We start from the raw sequence: 23,053 nt of genomic DNA on the forward strand, positions 1-23,053 counted from the left end.
TGGGAACAATTAGTTCTGAGAGACAAAAATATTAAGAAGAAGGGCAATCCTAACTCTAGCATAGGCATGAAGAGAGGAGGTTTATCTTCCTTTATTTCTGGAATTAGTCACACTCATTCCTTCAGTCACCAGAGGGAAAGGAAGAAAGACAATGAGCATTTATTGTAATTTATTCTCGAGCTTGCACTTTGTTGATTCTAGTTTCCTAATATCTTTCAAGTCCATCATGATGTATGATTCTAACTGGCTGTTTATAGTTTTCTTTCTTTACATCTCTGAGCAATTGCACAGCGGGTAGGGTGTTTGCCTTGCACACAGCCGACCCGGGTTCAATTCCTCCGTCCCTCTCAGAGAGCCCAGCAAGCTACTGAGAGTATCCCGCCCGCACTGCAGAGCCTGCCAAGCGTCCTGTGGCATATTCAATATTCCAAAAGCAGTAACAACAAGTCTCACAATGGAGACGTTACTGGTGCCCACTTGAGCAAATTGATGAACAATGGGGATGACAGTGCTACAGTTCTACTGTGCTACATCTCTGTATTTACTAACCCCCGAGTCTTGGTTACTAGTTCTGAATGATTTGCTAGCTTACAATTTTCCCCCCATAATCTTGCCATCATTATGACATTTGGCAGACATTTTTATTACTGTAAATTTGATCTTGTATGAAATTGTTTTAAGGTCCTTTTCTCTTTCCCTCCTGCATTTTCCTGCTCTTTTTGTTATCATGATTTGGGGCTGCTCACGCATGTGGCTTTATGATCTCACTGGAGTGAAATGTTCATGGGGTTGAGGGCGTAGTGCTCATGCATGTCTGCTCTTAGTACTCACAGTGGGTTGTGCACTCACACAGGTTCTTACAAGGGGGTGCACTTCTGCTTAGAATGCTCAGACATGTCCTTATTTGCACTGCTACTTTCTGAACACACAATATTCTTTGGCCTCTTTTCCTTTGTTTATTCTATTTTGTTGCTATGTCTTTTCTTTTTCCTTTGCATGAAATGGTCTCCTAAATATTCCCTGATGTTTGTCTGCAAATGTTATGCTATTAACGCTGCATGAATATTCTGGATTTTTATCAAAATATGCATTCTCAAATGACAGGCATTGTCTTGTTTAGCTCTGATGCTAACACAGAGTTTGCTACTGACCCTTTTCTGCTATTTTGAGACAAATGCCTGACAGTTGGTGGTTTATTGGAACAAGTGGAAATCTAGGAAATGATGCCTTCAGATTAAACATATGTCAAGTCATGAAGAGGTGTTTGGGGTACAGCAAATTTCTCACCTTTCTGGATTACTTAAGTGTGCTTAGGGGTTGCTGTAGAGATGGAACTAAGAAGATACTGCATCTACATATCCAAGAAGTGTGGGTTTATGCTGTAGAAAAGAAGAAGCCATACTGTTATTTATCTAAGTCGTTAGGACACACCATGATATTCAGTGGCCACTTCTGACTCAGCACTCAGAGATCAACTATGGTGGTTATGGGGGTCGATATAGGGTACCTAGGATTGAGTCGTGTTCAACACAGGCAAGGCAAGCACCATGCCACTATATTCTCTCTCCAGCCTCCACTGATAGCCTTAATTGTAACTGAATAATATAGTCTATGGAAAATCAGATTTGAATTCTAAAAGGTTGCTCTCATAGAGGATTAATGGTGATTGACGTGGAAAGAAAATGAAGGCTCATAATCCTAGACAAATAATTAAAAGATAACGGGGGTTAGCCAAGCAAATGGTTGTGGGTTTGGTGAAGGGAACTCAAAAAGAAAGATTTTAAACCTTTTCCATTTTGATCTATGGATTGTGAAGAGGGAAATTAAGTGCCAGCATATTTGCCAGGATTTGGGTAGAAATTACATCCATAAACTATATATATGAATATTTATATACACATATACATTATACAGAATATACACATATTATATGTGTGTATATATATGTATATACACATACGTATATACATATGTATATGAATATATATATGTATATATATGTGTGTGTGTATGTATATATATATATATACATATATATATATATATACATACACACACATCTGAGTGCAAAGCCAGGAGTAACCCCTGAGCATTGCCTGGTATGGCCCAAAAAGAAAAAATAAAGTAAAGTTGCTATGTTTTATTATTTTCGGAGGCCATCTACAGAGATGTGGTGGGTGGAAGGCTGACCTTCAGGGTCCTGCACATGATAAGCTTTTGCTCTCTCCAGCCCTTGACTTCTCACAGCTAATCTCATTTAGTAAACTTCACTTTATTGTGTTTATCCACACAGCCGATAGGGCGTTTGCCTTGTACGTGGCCGACTTGGATTTGATTCCTCCATCCCTCTCAGAGATCCTGGCAAGCTACCAAGAGTATCCCGCCCACACGGCAAAGCCTGGCAAGCTACCCATGATGTATTCAATATGCCAAAAACAGTAAAAACAAGTCTCACTATGAGGACGTTACTGGTGCCCGCTTAAGCAAATCTATGAACAATGGGATGACAGTGCTATAGAGCCGTCATATATATATACACACACATATATATGTATATATATATATATATGTATATATATATATATATATATAGTTTAACGTCATACGTTTAGTGGTTTCAACATTCCAATGACTTTTGCCAACACTCTTTCTAAAAGCCTAGTTTTGAACACACGGTCATTTGCTATGATTGGAATTCAGGCAGTTCCCCACTGGGATCTTGTATCATTCTATTTGTTCAACCTTACCTTTCTAGGAAAGAATCACTGCTTTATCTGATATTTGTTCATATATACCTGTTCAAAGGGAAATAAGTTTCATGGATGGCTTTATTTTCCAACAGGCAAATTAAAGTATAAATAAGTAAGGGGAAAATAAAGCATGCTTTTTAATAGTTTTGAGCAAAACTCATAGTTGAGTGTGATTTTTGCTTCTCACAACTTTTGTTATCACTCATCAACTGCTAAAAATATGATTAACTACTCACTAAACATGCGCTCTGGGAAACTGTTATCTTTTCTGTTATTTCTGATACTGCATATTTGAAAATTACATTGTATTTCATAAAGGTTAGTGGTTGTTTACAGCTTCATGAGTTTACACAAATAATTCTTGGAAAACCAGGGAGAGATAATTATAGAATTAATGCAGTGGAGCATTAGAGCTATCAAAATCGAGTTAATTTTAAAATTGTTTATTGAAGCAGTCATGATTTATACTTTCAAAGGTTTCAGGTGCGTATTATTATAAATCAGCATCTGTATATGTACATTATGTTCTTCACTAAAAACCTAATTAAGCTTTCTAAATTTTATTATTCTAGCTACAATTTATGGTTACCTCTCTACTTTGTTCTTATCTTTAAATAAATTACTAAAACTACTGTGATGTTTCTATAGTTTAATCTATGGCCAGTGTTCTTTTTCTCTGAGAGGATATCTCCCGTTTGACCTAAGAAAACTTTTTTTCAAGTAATTTCAGAACTAATCTTTAGGACATAGTATATTGAAATGTGAACTCAGATTCTTAGGATGTTAAGTCATTTTAAAGCACAAAAGAATCGACTTTTTATTTTATTGTGTTTTAAAACAATGTTTAGCCATACCTGGTGATGCTTGGGGCTTACTCCTGGCTCTGTGCTCAGGGGTCACACTCCTGGCAGTACTCAAGGGATTCTGTTCAATGCTCGAACCCAAACAGGATTAACTGCATACACAGAAAGTACTTTAACCTCTGTACTATCTTTCTGACTCCATGTCTTGGCTTTTTAATAAAATTTTCCTTTCCATAATTGATGAAGTAGTGTAACATGATTAAAAAATTAATATATTAATGTATAACTAAGTTAATTCAGTTCCATCCAATAACTTTTATTTTCATGCTTCTGAAATATGCCACACAATTTGTGTTTTTTGTATGCAAGAAAGACATTATTTTATGTTCTCAGACACCAAAGAAAAAACTCAGATGGGAAAATCAACCAAGTATACAAGCCTTTTAATCATTAAGCACTTTAGCTTGTTAGAAGCTTCTGACATTTCTGTATAGAAAATAATGTAATTAGTCTTAGTGTGGTTTAAATGCCAGAAACTTGTAAGCAGTTTTAAGGAAGTTAAGTGAGAGATTGAGAGAGAGAGAGAGAGAGAGAGAGAGAGAGAGAAAGAAAGAAAGAGAGAGACAGAGACAGAGAGACAGAGATAGAGACAGAAACAGAGACAGAGACAGAGACAGAATAAAAGCTGTTTATAACTTAGTTTTGGACATGTAGTTTTATAAGATTCATATGCATTCAACATTTGAACTCAAAAGAATAAGTAGGAATATTAATATTCATTAAAAGTATCCTGCTTATCAAATAAATATTGGAAACATATAAAAACGAGACAATTTAAAAAAGTTGTATTTTAATCCTAAGGCAAACAGCATAAATCATTGATACTGGCTTTTATCATGGATTTGCGGTCCTAACTGTTTTCTTTATCTTCCATCCAGAGAATTTATCAGTAGCCTTCGGCTGTACAGGACATTCTACGGGGGCCTGGCTGACCAGCTCTGTGTCAATGAATTAGCAGCTGCTGATGGCTTGCCATGCTGGAATGGAGAAGACATAGTAACCAGGTACTTCCTGTCTGTGCACACCTTGGGCCAATTTTCTCCTTGCCTTCTCTTCCTGGCTCTTGGATGGATCACTTCCATTTGAACGTTATCATACATGTTGGAGTACAAATAAATTTCATATCCTAAGTGTGTTAAAAAAAAAAAGAGTCCATCCCCTTTTGACATGTTAGGACTATGAGAGTATTTTGTGGCATTTGGAAAGTTTTTCTTCTGTTCCATTGACTTAGGATACCTCCAATACTACTCTTTCAATAAAATGCTAGGTATCTTCACTCCAGTCAGTTTTGTTTGTGACATAAAACAATTTTTAGTGTAATCTTACGAGCAAGAGAAGAAATTTGGATGAATCATAAATACCTAACCAAAGGTTCATTGATGCGCAGATGTGTGTTTAACTGATTTCACATCTACCGTGTAATTTATTTTTATGCATATCTCCATAATTGTGGGGATATTTTTCTGAATGGATACCTGAATAATTGTTTGATTGCAATCTGTCCGTTGTCCTCAAACTGATTGATATCTAGCTTTTAATTCTTTAGTCATTATCTAGAATTTAATATTTATTTATTTTTTTGTTTTCCACAGCTGATTTTAGTCACAAGTAGTCAAATCTTTGTGTTGTTGATGTTTGTTTTGTTTTGTATTTGTTTGGAGGCCACACACAACAGTACACAGTGCTTACTCCTGGCTCTAAGTTCAAGAATCACTCCTGAGGGGCTCAGGGAGCATATGGAATTCAGGGGATTAAACCTGGGTCAGCCAGTGGTCAATATAATTGGTTGGGAGATTGATCTGGAGATTGCTATACCAAGTAGGCTTTGTGTTGCATTTGGTTTTTAAATGCTTTCTTGTTTTTTCCTTGGAGCAGTCTGCAAAAGGTAAGAGAGAATGTTAAACTCTAATTTACAAACTTCCCTACACCATATGAAGAGCGGTGATTTAATTACTACAAGAGTAATGAGTTCCTTTAAAATGACATTTACAAAATTATATTTATTATGATAAAGATATACCATAATTAATATGAATTTGTATAACAAGAACTACAAATTTCTGAGTTAATATATAATAATGAAAAATTCCATAAATATTCATAAATTTCACAGTAAGTGAATGATATAAGACAGAAATTATGATTTAACTTAAATTAAATATATGGTCAACCTAGTAATTGGTAATTTTCATTATAAATTTTAAAGATATGTTCAAAATGGGCATTATGCATTTTTAAATTTTATTAAAAATAGTGATCAGAGAGATAGTCGTGGGGTTAAGATGCTTGCCTTGCAGATAGCTGAGCCCTGTTTGCATCTTGGCACTGCCAAAAGTTATGCCTGAGCCCATAGGAGTGAGCCCTGATCACTACTGGGTCTGACTCATCAAACAAAACCAATAAAAAATAATAGTGATTATGGTATGCCTGGAACTTTGAATTCATATATGGCATATTAATATCACCACCCCACTTAGGTCAATTTCATTGTACTTTGACATATATTTCTTCTCATGATATTACTCAAACTGAAATCAAACTTTTCTATGTTCTACATTCTTGCATGCCAATCTCAGAGGTCCTGGCTGAAATGCTACATGACCTTTTATAAAGGAGCCAGGTGATTATTCCTGCAGGATTGTTTCCATTACAGGCAAGCTTTTAAAATGGGATAATTGATAATGGTTGATTATGTATGTGCACAAATTTGTTGTCTAAAAAGAAGCAGAGAACCATGGTGGTGAATGTTTCACTAGCGGGGCAGCACTGTAATATTGATGATATTCTTTGTGATCATTAAAAAATAGGAACACTTTTGTGATTGTAGATCTAAAAAATCATATCTCTGCTGTAAATGAGGAACATTTCACTCATGTGAAACAATTCATTTTAATTCAGATGATTCTTCTGACTCATATACTCCCTAACAACTACTGATAACCCTAAAATGTTGAGGTTAGTAATTTAAAATAAACTCTTTAAATTTAGTCTAAAAAGCAATTACCAAACTTAAAAAAAAAATTACCTGTTTAGGAGACTGGCAGGAAGTGGTGGTGAGTAAAAGGAACCCTGGGGACATCCCTGGAGGGACGTTGACACTTGTAGTGGCATCCTACTGTAGCATTGTCTGCCTGAAATTCTGCTACGAGCAACTTTGTAAATCAGCATACCTTGAATGAATAAATAAATAAAGTAAGAAGGCATTTGGCTCTGACAAACATGTGATTCTAACATCCTGGCTGAATTAGAAAGAAAAGGAAAGAAAATGTATTACTGACTTCCGTCTTGTCTCCATCTCATAAAGTCCTTCTATCCTTTCTCTTCATTATGAAATGTTATTTTCTTTCAAAGACACGCCAGGCTCTGCTTTGTCTCCTGCTCTCTGTGATGGAAAATTGATTGTGTGTGATGGTTTCCACTCCTCTTTCTCCCTATTGAAGTTCAGGTGAAAGCTAGTTAACTGCTGTAACTTCCTTTTCCCTTTTGATTAAGTGGCAGATAATTCAGTAACTCTCCCTCAATTGCCGGGAGTTTATGACCTCCACCAACACTCCTAAGCTAGTCAGTTTAATAGCTGCTAATTATCCTAGTAAAATTATACACGATGTGACTTCTACTTCATATTGATCTATGCTTCTGAATGCTTCTTTCATAAGCCATCTTTTCTATCTTTATGAGAGTAACAGATTCTAATTGAATTCTTTTATCATATATGATATAAAATGTTGTAGTTTATAAAAACACAAAACCAAAAAAGAAATACAAAACCTGAGATTTTATTCTTATATTGGTGGTTTTCTTTTCTATCCAGACATGAATACGTGAGTTCCCAGGTACTCTTACCTGCTATGAATGTATTTTTAACCTATGTGATTTACTTTTTAATAGTTATCTTTATGAAAACTCATTTCTAGACTTTTCCCTGACCTTGCTGCATTTGATTATACCTTTTAATAAAACATAACCTTGGGGCTGGAATCATAGTACAGCAGATAGGGCACTTGCCTTGCATGGGGTCAACCCAATTTGATTCCTGGCATTCAATATGTTCCCCTGAGACTGCCTGGAGTGATTCTTGCATGTAGAGTCAGAAGTAATCCCTGAACACTGTCAGGTGTGGCCCCAACACAAACAAATAAAATATAAAAATGGACTTAGTTTTCCAAATCACACAAATTACATTTTAAAAACAATGAGATCTATGGATTGTCCTGAATTTCATTAATGTAACAATTAGTTGTTTTTCTAGAGTTCCTTTACCAAAGGCATTGTGTAACTTCATGACTTAAATTCCAGTCTGTTTTATATTATTTTCCTGTAATTTCTATCTATCCAATTAGAATTGTAATGTTGCTGAATTATGCATCATAATAATTGTCATGGTTATCATATTTAAGCATAACTTCTTTGGCTAACTACTGAACCAAACTGATTCATGACTGAGATTGCTTTTATGGTATGGCTTCCTATGTATGTATCTTTCAAGAAATATACCAGGGAACTTAAGATTTTTTTATTAACAGAATCATGTTTAACTAAATTTTATTTGAAGCCATTCATAGATGTTATCTATGAATATAACAACATAGGATATTGTTATCCTATATTGATTTGTCCTTTTATAACATATAACTTTTTCTAATTCCTACTTTTACCTTGATTCTTAGCTGACCTAATTCCTAAGTGGTGCTATATTATAGCCTATATACCTATTATGACTGCCATGATTTGTTTTATATTTATATATCATATATACTATTTCTTCTGATCTACTATAATTTTTATAGATGAGATTATATATTATCTGAGATACAAGGAGTAATTGATACCATTGAATAACTAGGAGTAAATTTTTATAAAAAATAAGACAGACACAAAGGAATTTTTTTTTAAATTTTTATTAGTGAATCACCGTGAGGTGCAGTTACAAACTTATGAACTTTCATGTTTGCATTTCGTTTACATCCCTCCACCAGTGCCCATTCTCTTCCACCAATGTTCCCGGTGTCCCTCCCACCACCCCCACCCTAACCCCCACAACCCCATCCTGCCTCTGTGGCAGGGAATTCCCTTTTGTTCCTCTCTCCTGTTGGATGTTGTATCATGTTTTGAGTGAAATGAGTCAGAAAGAAAGAGACAGACATAGAAAGATTGCACTCATCTGTAATATAAAGTAGCAGAATGGGACACTAATACCCAAAAGTAGTAGAGATAAGAACCAGGAGGTCTGCCCCACAGCTTGGAAACTGGCCTCACATGCTGGGGGGAAAGGCAGCAGAGATAGAGAAGGGAACACTTAGTAGAGAATGTTGGGAGGACCCACTCGGGTTGAAAGCTGCCTGCTGAAAGTAGACTATAGACCGAACATGATGGCCATTCAATACCTCTATTGCGAATTATTTCTTTTTGAGGGATGTTGTGTCATGCTCAGTGCTACTCAGGGTTTACTCTTGGCTTTGTGCCTGAGGATCACTGCTGGAGGTTCTTAGGGGGCCACATTCTGGGTCAGGATCAAGCCAGGGATGGCCACAGACAAGGTAAGCACCTTAATCCCTGCACTATCTCTTGGGCCTGGAAAAGTAATTATTTTAAGTGTTAATGTGAATGAGATTTAGAGGGTTAGCATTTGGCTTGTAGGAATACTTTGGTTGGTAGCATTTGTGTCCCAAATCAAGTTGGATGTCTGAACAATGAGAAGAAAGAAGAAGAATCATAAAAAAATGTTTTCCTAAAACTGTTTCTGGGAAAATATTTTTCCTAGAGTCAACCTTGAGGTTATGCATTTCTCACTGTGTGACCTTCTCTAAGCATTTTATGAAGCCAGAGTCTAGTGAACTATGTGAAGCTTTTGTGTTTAAGTTAGAGAGAGACTTATTCAGGATGGCTGTCTCTTACAGATGAGACATATGAGTTAGGGATATACAAACTTATCTGGCTTTATGATCTCCAGGAAGGAAAGAACTAAAACATTTCTATTGTTTTGTGACATACCAAAAATGTGATTTTACTGTAAAATAGTGGGTTGTCAGATTCAATTGTTTGTAGAATACATATTCTAGGTACAAGGGGAAGGGGACAGGTATGGCTGATAATCCAGGTTGGAATGAAAAGTTACAGCTTTGGATGGTGTATACTCCATCTAAATCACAACTGGCTCCTTCCCCCCACACCCCTTTTGTAATCGCTTGCATGGCATGGCAGACTATTTACATTTGAAAGGTCATGCCTAAAGTAAAAATCTCATAGTTTGGTTCTGTGAAATATAATATAGAAGATATGGCAAGATGTGTATAGTATATATATACACATATATATACACACATATACATACACACATGTAAATATGTATGTATACACACATATATATGTATATACACACATTTTATTGATTTGTTTCCAAGACCTGACATTCCTAACTAGCATTAATGCCTAGAAAATATCCATCTCAAGTCAAAATACACATTTTGATCTTTTCTAAAACTGCTACATTAATTTTGGTCATAACTACATGGTGTCTTCCTTTTATAACAGACGTTTCAGCTTGCAGACCTCATTGATTATCATTCACTCTTAGGCACAGTCTAAGGGTTGCGTTTAGTTATCAGTACTCAGGCAAAAGTAAAAATGGTTAGTGGCCAAAGTAGATGGTTACTTGGAAGGAAATGGTGGCGAATTCTCGGGATGTGTTTAGGGTTACTACTAGTGACTGAGGGGGTCTTTTATTTGTCCCTCAGATGGTCCAGATCCCATCACTAAATCTGGTGTAGTTAAAAGTATAAACCCAGAGTAGATGTTCCTATCCAATTTCATATTAAAAACTCTGCCGTTCACTGAACCCATCTGTTTCTTTGCTCCCTAGTTCAGTGCTACTTTTGTCTGCCGTGGCCTGTGATGGGAGATTTGTGTGAATAGCATCAGCTCCCTGGTGTCCCCTATTGGCCTCTAGTCAGTGTTTCTGGACTTGTGTGTTGGGGGGTGAGGGGTAACGGAGCAGGCATGAGTGAAAGAGAAAATGGGTAAGAGAGGGCATGCTCTTTTTCACTGCTAGATTGAATCTTTCATGAATGCTGCCTGGTTGTATTAAAAACTGATGCTTTAAGACTTTTGTGTGCTGTAGACTGAGTTGACTCTTTTCTTTTTCACCTGATGATGTAATTCTGTCCCTTTTTTGATGAGCTCTTACAGTGGAGTCCTTCCTTCCATAAACTAGACCAGAAAGACATAGCTTCCGCTTTTGATAGAAATGTCACTTATTGCCAATACACATGCTTATCTTTGCCACTTGGAGTATGTCCAAGTCTGGACTGTCTTCCCTTTTCTTAGACTTCTATCAGCTACTTCCTATTTTAAACAAACTTCAAACTTCATGAGTCCTTCGAAACATCTCTCAGAATAATAAAATGCACCAGAGATGTCCATGAGGTTTCTGCAAAAAACATTCTCACCTTTGGTCTTTGTGATCTCAGCTCTCCTATACAGTTTTGTTGGATGTCAAGGAGAGAGATTGAAATTCACTTTTTTAATCTCTCTACTTTTCATGTGTAGCCTTCTTGCTTGAAAGGTCATCTAGACTTTTGTTCTCAGCTCAAATAGTAACAGACATAGTGCTACTTAAGTATTGTTCTACATGCATTTGGAAGTGATGAGTAAAAACCAGATTCTGCATTCAATATACTGCAACATATTGAGTGGATTACAGAGGTAATTAAAGTGTTATCCAAACTATTGAGAAACTCGGAGTCTAATGTTAGCAAGAAAACATCTTCACATATGTAGAGATAAAAACTGAAATAAGCAAAACATCAAACATCCTACAGACTTTCAAAAAATGAAATCTCATTTGAATGAGTACATTAGAAAAGTAATATAATATATATTGTAATGTGTGTCCCTATTCATTCACTTAAGATAATGTCTTTGAAATATGTATAATGAAATGATGATGATGACTTATTTAAGATAATAGTGAATGGAGGAAAGAAAATCATATGTGAAGTAGATTTTTCTATGTGTGTATTACCTTAGATACTGAATTGTGGGTGCAAGAATTGTTGATGCACTGGTATATGTTTAAAATAATATAATAAAACATAATAAGTGCACAAATTCATCATAACATAATACAAATAATGTATTCAGTTCCTTGTCAAATGCATTATTCTGAAACCAAAGACACAGTGATGAAGTAAACATCTCGTGAAGAGACATTTCATGAATTCCTAATTTGGAAATTAGGAATAGAGGAGAGAAACACTAAACAAACAATTACAAATGTGAATAGTTGGTAAATATTTAAGATTAGATGGCATTTTAATAAGCAGACTTCGAAGCAAGAAATAGAGTAGGAACACACACATGCTTTAAAAAAAATTCCATTTTTGGTGGCCTCATAGCTATATATAATTTCCAGTTGTGAGTCATATTTCAGATTATCTTTTATCCCCCTCAGCACTGTTGCATATGCACCTTGAGGAAGCATCCTGATTAACAGTATTAAGCTCTCCCTTCTTAATTACAGCAAGGACATTCATTCTGAAGTCCCAGTGGCTAGGAACAGAAACTCTAAAGGTAGGTCAGCAGAGCTCTTAGTAAAGATTAGCCCCTACTGGGATGGCGAGGGAGAGCTCAATGGCCTGTAACACATACTTTACATTCAGGAGGCCCTATTCCAGGCCAGACATGTTCCCTCGAGCACTGCTGGGAGCAACTACTGAGCATCACTCCAGGAGTAGCTTTTAACACAGCAATATGTACCCCTGTTCCCCCAAACTGAAAGATGAGCCACTTCCCAGAAATGTTAAATTTTATTTTTTTCATTGGCCATTAATTCTTCTCGTCTTTTTCAATGTGTTTGAAAATATGTCGACCTTGTATTTATAAACCAAATGAGTTATTCATGCAAACACGTTATAAGCCTGGCTGTCACTTTGCAAACATCCAGCAACTGTTAAATAGTTGCATTTCTAAATAATGTATGCTCATTTACTTCAGTAGAAATGAAACTTTAAGTTTTTGAGCTTTTGTCTTCACGGGTTCATTCTTATCACGGATCAGAAGACTTCCATTTAGAAAACAAAGATATATGTGAAGCCTCGTTTATAAAGCCATAAAAATTAATATTAGTAATTTTGGTCTGGGAGTAGAAGATAGTTCTTTATAATGTTGTAAAGGGCCATTTTAGTGAGGCTGGAAGTAGGGAAGTTATATCTTCATGGGCAGTTTATCAAATACCCCAACTGTGGAGAATTATGGCCTGTCTTATAGCCATGCAACAGAGCAGTTTTCTCGAAGGAGAACTAAAAATTAAGATACAAAGATAAAACACTTTAGAGATAAAGAAAAGACATTTTACTCCAAAGTGTAGTTTGGGAATAGTCCATCATCACTTGCTAGACTTACAACTGATCATAATGAACTAGCAGTTGTTGGATATAAATCTCTGGTGTTATGCTAAATTACAGCACATCACACAACAGATTGTCTAGGGTGACAGACAATTTTAAGGTTGCTACACTTAGAGTCATTTCTCTCCATTCAGTAAATTCCCGAAGGAAATGCACATTGTGAATAGAATCCTGGAAGAGAATGAGGTTACACATCAGCCATCATGATGTGTCTCAATACTCGGTTTCTTCCCAGACTGGCACAGTTCATGTCCTCTATTTTTAACTTGCTACTTGCTCCCATCAGAGATTGTAGAGAGAGAGATTCTTTTTTTCTTTTTTTTAATGAAATGAAGATAAAAGTTCGCTGGAGGGCAAATGACCAAACATGATATCCTCTCAGTATCTGTACTGCAAATTGCAAATAATAATGCCCAAAAGGAGAGAAAGAGAGATTGAGAGACTGAGAGAGAGATTGAGAGAGAGAGGGAGGGAGACAGAGATAGAGAGAGAGATGGAGGGAGAGAGAGGGGGAGATAGAGGGAGAAAGAAGAAAAAGAAAAAGAAAGAAAGGAAGGAAAGTATGAGAGAGAAAGAAAAGAAAGAAAAAGAAAGGAAAGAAGGAAAAAGAAAGAAAGAAAAAAGAAAGGAAGAAAGAAAGAAAGAAAGAAAGAAAGAAAGAAAGAAAGGAAGGAAGGAAGGAAGAAAGAAAGAAAGAAAGAAAGAAAGAAAGAAAGAAAGAAAGAAAGAAAGAAAGAAAGAAAGAAAGAAAGAAAGAAAGAGAGAGAGAGAAAGAAAGAGAGAGAGGGAGGGAGGGAGGGAGGAAGGAACGGGGATTGGAGAGGTGTCAGGAAGGACTTGTGGGGATATCGGTGATGGGGAATGTACACTGGTGGAGAGATGGGTGATGGAACGTTGTATGACTGAAACTCAATCATGAAAGGTTTGTAACTCTATCTCACTGTGACACAGTGATTCAATAAAAAAAGAAAAAATTAAAAATGGGTTCACTAAAGTGGAACCCTAAAGGGCATTTTCCCATCTCTTTTGCAACCAAGTTGTTATCTCTATGAAGATAAAGATTTCATCACAGTTTCATAGAGTTTTGACTTCCAGATTGTGTTATGACAAAACAGCAGTTGATCTCAAGGCCTGAAGTATGCTTAATTATCCTGAATCTAGGTCAATTTCATATTCTCCCTTTATCTTTATATTGAGTTACAGTAGAGATAGAAAGCTATTCTTTTTTAGTAAAATGTGGACCTGTTTTCCAGGCTATAAAGAAGGCTGCATTTTTCTTGTCTAATTCCTGTATTTTCATATCACAGCATATAAAGTCATCAGTGAGTAATTTATAAAAATTTAAAATAAAATGCTAGGAGATTGAAAGAGAATACTAACTTATTGAAGACTTTATTTTTCCTCAATTGGAATCTAATATAGTGTCATTTATTATATAGGATAGCTCATCAATCAATGTTATCCCATAAACATAAAAGTAATTTTATTTACTAGTCATAAAAATTATTTTTGTGTGATGTACTTTAAAATAAATCCATAAACTTTGTTAAATATTGCTAAAGTGGTTTTCTATAATCTTATTCACATTAATAAATGTAACATTTGATCTTTATTTTGATTTGCATGGTTAATTTAATTGTATATTTCATTGCTCTGAAACTTCATTTTTTTATGACTATACTGAAATGAAAAATGATTTAATTTTTTCCTCGGTAGAAAGATGATAATGGTGCCTAGAATTCTCAAAACAGTATGACTAAAGTTCCCATATGACCCTGTGATTACATGTCTTGGTTTTTACCCCTGAAACACAAAAAGCATTAATTCAAAAAGATGTATGCACACCTCTGTGCATTGGAGGTCTAAGGATAATAGCCAGGCTATATAAACCAAATATGTTCAAGGACAGTTGTGTTGATGAAGAAACTGTATCTAAAATTCTTTTCAACTATACGAAAAGATGAAATCTTGTGGTTTACTGCAGCTTGGGTGAAATTACAGGGTCGAATGCTAACCAAAATAAGTCAGTGAAGAAAGGGCAGATTCAAGATGAGCTCACTCATCTGCAGGATATGGTGAAACATAGTGAGCAAAGAGGTAACATCAAATGATGAAAAACTCTTGGTCCTTCAAGTATGCAAAAGTGATAGTGGGGGCCAGAAGATAGTAGAGTGGTTAGGTCATATGTTTGTGTTCACCCATGTTTAGTCTGAAGCACCAGCATCCCCAAGAATAGCCTTGAAGATTATCTGAGACACTAGTGGGCGGTCATGGTGTTCCTGGAAGCACAGGGGACCATGCGCCACTGGATACTAAGTTCCCATAATCGAATACTCAGGTGATTACCAACAGAGTCTCACCCACCTTCCCCAGGCCTTGTGCCTCCAAATTAAAAATTGATAAAGTCAAACTGAAACAAACCAGATTGGCCAGCAGTGTAGGAGGTAATAGGAAGAACAAGGCAGACTGAAAGTGTCCTGTGGACACTAGAAGTTTGGGGGTATCTTTATGGTGGTGAAAGTACAATAATTGTGTACTTCAAAACCCTATAGAGAAACACTATTATGGTCATGTTGGCTAAACTAGGGTCTTACTGGACACTGAGTCTGCCAATGTCCAGACAATTGAATCTCCTGTTTAGTAAGTCAGTTTATGGCATTTCTGTTATAGCAACTTGAATGGGCATACATAGGGTAAGAGATAAGAAAAGTACCTCTTTATCGGTCCTGAGGGTGATTTTCATCTTCTTATTTTATAATTTTATTGTCTGTTTTCTGTCAGTGAGTGATTTGATATATATTTTGAAATTGAATTAGGGAGAGATATGGTACTATATCCATACTGGAGATAGATTAAGAGCATGCATGGTAAAAAAACAATCATTATTTACTGTATCACTGTCATCCCATTGTTTGTCAATTTACTCAAGCGGGCACCAGTAATGTCTCTATTCCTCCCAGCCCTGTGATTTTAGTAGCCTGTCCTTACTCAACTTTCCCAATAATTGGAGGCTCTTTCAGGGTCAGGGGAATGAGACCTATAATTACTGTTTTTGGCATATCTTATACACCATGGGTAACTCTGCCATGTGTGGGTAGGATACTCTTGATAGCTTCCCGGGCTCTCTGAGAGGTGTGAGGTGTATATATATATATATATATATATATATATATATATGTATGTATATATATATACATATATATCAGACAGTAGGCAACAAATCATAGAGTTTATAAAACTCTATGATTTGTTGCCTACTGTCTGAAATCCATCAAATATGGTGTGGTAATTATGGAAAATGGGTAGGGAGTGTCTTATAATGTGTTTGCAGGACCGCATTGAGTCCAGAGTCCAAGGTCACAAAGTTCTGCATTATCTGGGTTCTGTAGGACTTTTTTCATGCATAAGGCTCGGCCGGAGCCTTTGGAAAGCAGCCTGGGGTGTGGTGGCAGTTGGGTAGTGGAGGTCGGCTGCCGGGCCTGGGTCCCTTGGGGCGGGGAGGGTTTTCCCCAACCCCCTCTGGGGCGCCCCTAGTGAAAACAACCTGGTGCAGAGTCTGGTGGCATGGCTATGGGGGCCTCATTTTATACTCCAGTCTGGGAGGAGCAGCCTTTGAGATCTGGAGGGGAGCCGATGAGATTATCTGGTGCCAGCAGGGTGTGGCAGGGTGTGGCTTATGGCTGTGATTCCTGGGTCACCTGACATTGGGGGACAAGCAGTCAGAGGATCTCTGATTCCGGGTCCTGTTTAGTCCAGAGTCCAAGGTCACAAAGTTCTGCATTATCTGGTTTCTGTGGGACATCATTCATGTTATGAAAAATCATTATTAAACTGACATAAAATGACATTTGGCAAGTTTATGTCAGTTTAATATTTATTTTTAAATATTTAAAAACAAATATTTATTTTTCAATTTATTTTTAATTTTTATTCTAATTTATTTTTATTTTTTAATTTTTATTTATTGAAAAACAAATATTTATTTTTAAATATTTCTTTTTACAAAAAATTTAACTTAGGGTGCTATTGTCTAATATGTAGATGTTGCCTATTTATTTTCTTTTATCTTTAAAAACTTATATATTAGTTTATAGTTTTTGTCAAATACTCTACATTCCAGTTGGAGCGATAGCACAGTGGGTAGGGCGTTTGCCTTGCACGTGGCTGACCCGGGTTCAATTCCTCTGTCAGGACATTTTTATTATTTGTCAATTTCATTAAGAGATATGCTCCCTGTTCTTAATTAGCATTTAATGAAAGGGGAGAAGGTTATCTACAACAAAATCATTATTTGTAGGGGATTTTTCTTCTTGTGCCCTTTGTCGATTTCTCTTTCTTCTTTGAACTTATGTCCATTATAAGAAAAGTAAATTTTCTGCTTTTGATCTTAGGCAATTATGTTTTGGGGATGTGTTGAAGAAACAAGTATTGAATTCTTTCATCTTTGTATGCCTAAACTTCTAGGGTCTGAGCAAAATTCCTTGTGTATTAAGTAAGATGCTGTCTTGATATAAAATAGGTATTTTTTAATAATTATTATTAATCTTAGATACGATCCTGAAAGTACTCCTTTGCTTTTATTCCATTGCTGGACCTAAACATACATACTTTTGTTTTCTTGTTTTCCTCAACATCCTCATGCTAATTTCTTATGTGAATATTTATTATAATCATATTTCTTCTCTCTCGCTCTCTCTCTCTCTTTCTCTCTCTCTCTCTCTCCCCATTCTTTTGGTTTATGAATCACACATAGAAGTACCTAACAAACACTTCTGACAGGCTCTGAGTGCCATATGGGATACCCCATATGGGTACCATAAGGGGTGTCAGGTATCAAACACAGGTTACCTGTATGCAAGGCAAGTGTCTACCTGTGATAGGGTTGCTCCAGCCTTCTCATCCCATTTCTTTTGATATAATTTCAAAAGGACTGGAACTATATCACAGTGGGTAGGGTATTTGCCTTGCACGAGGTCAACCCAGGTTCGATTCCTCTGTCCCTCTCGGAGAGCCGGGCAAGCTACCAAGAGTATCCCGCCCACACAGCAGAGCCTGACAAGCTACCTATGGCATATTCGATATGCCAGAAACAGTAACAACTAGTCTCATAATTGAGACATTACTGGTTCCCGCTCGAGCAAATCGATGAACAACGGGATGACAGTGCTACAGTGCAGTGCTACCCTACATTCCTACTTAATTAAATGATGAATATGTATTTGTCTAATTAGTTAAGAATTGAGATTTTTTTCATGTCACCTGACTTGTTAGAGAGAAAGATGTTTATTTAAGAGAAGCCCAAATTGTGTTACATATGAATCTCATACCTTAAGTAAATATAGGAGAAATGAAGCGAGGAGGCACTGTGGGATGGCATTCTGAAAAGAACAATAAGCAAACTTCTGCCCCTTCAATTTCTACCATTTCCCACTGTTTATTTCAGTCATGGTACCTGAAGGCTCCACCCTCCATCTTCACCTTTATTCCATCACATTTACCTGATGATTTTGATGCACTCACCTCTCTAGGGCCTAGTGAGGACCTTCTGTAGTTCTTTTCATTTTAATAACATTTCAGACTTTTAGAGAAGAATTGGAAATATTCCATCTTCCATGGAAATTGAGATTTCATGATATGATACATCTTAATGTAGAAGGGATGTGATGCTTGTTTGGATAAAGATTTCTGGAGCAGACACGATAGCTAATAGAATTCCATTTTGATATACAGAGTACCTTCTACATAATGAATTTTGCATATCAGATGGATAAAGCCTTTACACAGCCAGAATTTTAAGTATTGCATATTTCTGGAAGAAAAACATTGATCACATCCTCCTTAGATATTTTGCATCACCAATGGAAATTAATTATTTAAGATATATTCAGATCTGTAGCAATACCCAGGAGGTGTGGCATTTTCAAATCACTGCACGTCCATACAAATATCAAAAATGAAATATATAGAGTTTTTCGACAAAATGCTATTTGGGGATTTCTGAATGCCAATCTAAATAGTCTGAATAACAAAACAAGGCAGGATAAATATCAGTCATATACTGTTTTGTACAACATCTCCAGAAAAAAGGAGTCTGGAAGGATAACTAATGATTTAGTCATGATAGTATTCAAAGCAATGTGGGGACTGAAGCATTATCTTTATAAAAAGGTGAATAGTTAATTTTAGTGTGCGTTTTGGATGAAGACTTATCTTTGGAGTATTATGTGTTCAGTATATCTACAGTCTTAAAATATCTCTGGGTCTAGAGTTCTAGCCCTTGTTCAGACCTTAGGCTCAAGCTATTTGTAGATCCTAAAAGCTTCAGAACTGGGCAGCTAATTAAGAATTTATTCATGCAAAGATGCAAGTCAGCTTTTCTTTGGGACTTTAGCCAAGTGCACATCGCAAACCCCAAGACATACCCAAACCCGATCCATTAGTGTACATATTGACATAATTTATCATGCTTTTTAATGTGCGTCTTTGGGGAACTATTCACCAACAAGCTTTATTATTATTATTTTTATTACTAGCTTATCTTTAAAAAAATTTTAATGCTTTTCCTGGGAAAACACATGGTTGTTTAGGGATGCCTCATTAGCAGTTTCCTCTTCATTTGACTTGCAAATGTATTCCTTTCCTCTCTAGAAGTTGTGTAACAGCCCAGATGACAAATCGTTCAGCTTCGTGAAGATTCAACCAACTAAACAAACTGTTTAGCTTTGAAATCTATAGAAACCAAAATGTAACTGAACGTTGTGGTGGTGTAAAATAGTCAAAACCGGCACCTATTCCAGGTCCTTACTGTCTGAAGGGGAAGGGCAGAACCTCGGTCTCCTGACTGGAGGAAACATAGCCTTTCTAACTGCATACAAATGAGTACAAATGACATCTTGAACACTGTGAAGTGTTTCAAAAGAAATTCCCTACTTAACAGTTTCTGCAAGGGGGTTTTAGCTTCCTCTCTGTTGAACAGTGTTTAACAAATGTTTACTTGGTATCTCCTATGTGTGAAACACTGAACCATAATGTTACCAATTTGGAGCAGTGATCCCTGAATTCTCAGGATCCCAGCACCTGTGGTGGCCCCCAGTGAGTGCTGGGAGGGTGGAGGGGAGGTGCCTACACAGGGGCGAATTAGAGACAGCTGGAAGTCAGACAGTAAGGGATGCAGTGGAGACTGCTGCTTCTTCCTGCTGTTTCCCCTTAACCTACAGCACACCCGTCCCCCTACTTACTACTGGTGGTGCCTAACCCCCAGTTATCAAATTCCTCACTGTCCTTTAAAGCACCCCCTCCAGATACCTTTCCTGAGTAGGTGAGGGCTCCAGGAGTAAGTAGCCTATTGTTGCCTCAAGTAGGAATCAGCTCCATTCTGCGTCTGCCTCATTGCCTCCCTTTGGGATCAAGCAAATTAACCTTTGGCTTAGACCCATTTTGTAGAGCTTTTGTCTTGGCTCCATCCTGTCTCCCTACACCCCCTCTACCTGACACGATGTCCCCAGCAAATTGTTTGAACAAAAGTAGAGTTCTTAGGAAGCTGAGCTAACAATGGTGATTTTCAAAGACCTCCTGCTTTAAGTAGGATCAAGCTATATGCAAATGGAGAGGGGGAAATGTTTCATGTAGATAAAAGTTCCAGCTTTATCTGAGAAAGGGCTTTCCGATAGATAGCAGAGTTGTGATATGTGTATAGGGCGGCATTCTTGGAGCCAACATTGATGCTTTTCAAGGTGTTACTAAGAATCTACCTTAATACCTGGAAGTAACCTGTGAAGATGATTTTTCTAAAGCTTTGAACTTATTGCTGTGTATGTCACTAATTCAGGTGTATATTAAAATTCTACCAAAGTGGGGTTTTTATTCCCCAACATCTGTATAAAATAGGAAAAAAATCACCTTTGCCAAATATGAAACTAAATGGAGGGTTATTTTCTCACACAATTCTTCAGCAATTGAGTTGCAACTAATATTTCGAGTTCACCTTATTTGTGCTTTGAATTGCCCTGCTTTGCCACATTTTGCAGTCGTGGTACTTTGAAAATTGGTTTTTGGTTGTTATTCTGGTTTTGGTTGTGGGTCCACACCTGGCGGTGCTCAGGGCTTACTCCTGGCTCTGTGCTCATCCCCTCGGGCCCCCTAATCTGTTCATTCAGAGATAGAATACTGATACCCAGTTTCATCTAACAGTTGTGTCCCTCTACAAAGTCTCAGTCCAGTATCTCCATTCTGTCACCATTTTGTCTCACTGCACCAGACCTTCCTTAACCCTGCCTGGCATCTTATAATAAAATCTTCATCTCTTCTACTTGGTGTAAGTGCCCGAATGGCATATCCTAGGACATATTTTCATCTCTTGAGAGTGCTGGCAAGTCTCAAACCTGAATCAGAAACCACAAGTTTCATCCAAGTGAGATTAGGATATGACTAACAAAGTGAAACTGGGAGCACGAGTCTGTAGGAGTCTTTCTACAGGAAGGACCACCCAGACCTAAGCAGAGCAGACACAGAGAGCTCCATGGATGGAGAAATCCAATTTCTGGACATCCTAGAGCAACCCTCACTGACTTTCTAGTCCACATTGTATATGAAGTTAGGACACAGGATGGCTGAAGCACCCTTGCAGATGCCTCCTCAGACCACGTGTTTTTACACTTGGATATCTGTACTAGCACGTAGAAAATCATCAGTGGTGGCCCCAAGAATGATGATCCTGGCGTCTCTGATGGAGACCATGACCTTGAGTATAGCAGCATCATGGGTGCAGTGGATTTGGTGCTTGCCCAAATAGGGCAGACTCCTGGGATACCATTTAGAGACTTTCTGATTTTTAGAATTTGGAGTAAATTATCATCTAGCTCTTTGTAGACAATCATCATTAAGGTGGAAATTAAACAAACAGTGGCCTTATTTATTTATACAGCCTAGGCAGGTCTGAGGAAACCATGTATCATAAATATTAGAATGATGTCTAGTTAATTAGAGAGCAGTTTTACTTGCTCGAAGCTAGACCTTAGCTAAGCACTTTGTATTATCCTCTATTAATACCTATTAAGGGGGTATTATTATGCTCTCTATTTTCAGAAGAAAATCAAAAATGAAGACAGTAAACCACTAATGTAGTATCATATCAGCAGTAAGTAGTACAGTTAAAACAGGAAATAATGCCAGATTCGTGTTATTTCTTTTATTATGCTTTTTTTTTGTCAGTCTCTAACAAATTACATGGTTGGTGGTGGGCAACTGAATGAATGGATGTGAAAATAGTGTATTTTTCTCTCAACGGAACAGTAGACATCAATTCTGAAAGTGTGAATATTTTAGAAATACTTGTGGTTTGGCCTACATGATAAATAAGGCAATGTGGAAATTTGTTTACTGGACACATTCCAGTGTAGCCCCCAAATAACACTTGTGCAACCATCAGAAAATAATTAAATCTTGCTGCATAATCCTTCAAAGCCCTTTTTAGTTCCTGCCAACCTACACCTACTTTAACATTATAATGTGCAACTGTCCAATAAAATTGCTTTTAAAGTCTTTCCTGTTAACCTTTAACTCCAGGACTGTACATAATTTATCATCCAATAAACAATCAAATCCTTCCCTTTCCCATTTTTAAGACATTTCCTTTCTTCCTCCTCTTCTGTCAACATTGTTTCACTGGATAATATTGAATCAGGACATTTTTATTATTTGTCAATTTCATTAAGAGATATGCTCCCTGTTCTTAATTAGCATTTAATGAAAGGGAGAATGTTATCTACAACAAAATCATTATTTGTAGGGTTTTTTTTCTTCTTGTGCCCTTTGTTGATTTCTCTTTCTTCTTTGAACTTATGTCCATTATAAGAAAAGTAAATTTTCTGCTTTTGATCTTAGGCAATTATGTCTTGGGGATGTGGTGAAGAAACAAGTGATGAATTCTTTCATCTTTGTATACCTAACTATCTAGGGTCTGAGCAAAATTCCTTGTGTATTAAGTAAGATGCTGTCTTGATATGAAAATAGGTATTTTTAATAATTATTATTAATC

At 36.7% G+C, this 23,053-nt stretch overlaps 1 protein-coding gene across 3 annotated transcripts in view; it reads left to right on the forward strand.

Annotated features, from left to right (window-relative positions):
* The window catches only part of GPC5 (glypican 5), a 1,500,378-nt gene that overhangs the window by 362,592 nt on the left and 1,114,733 nt on the right, over window positions 1–23,053 (forward strand). For all 3 annotated transcript variants that reach the window (XM_055146010.1, XM_055145996.1, XM_055146005.1), the window contains exon 5: window positions 4,492–4,617. In XM_055146010.1, coding sequence (XP_055001985.1) covers window positions 4,492–4,617 — 126 coding nt within the window. The remainder of the gene's footprint in view (window positions 1–4,491; window positions 4,618–23,053) is intronic.

This window comes from Sorex araneus, chromosome 1 (genome assembly GCF_027595985.1).
Source record: "Sorex araneus isolate mSorAra2 chromosome 1, mSorAra2.pri, whole genome shotgun sequence".
NCBI lineage: Eukaryota > Metazoa > Chordata > Mammalia > Eulipotyphla > Soricidae > Sorex > Sorex araneus.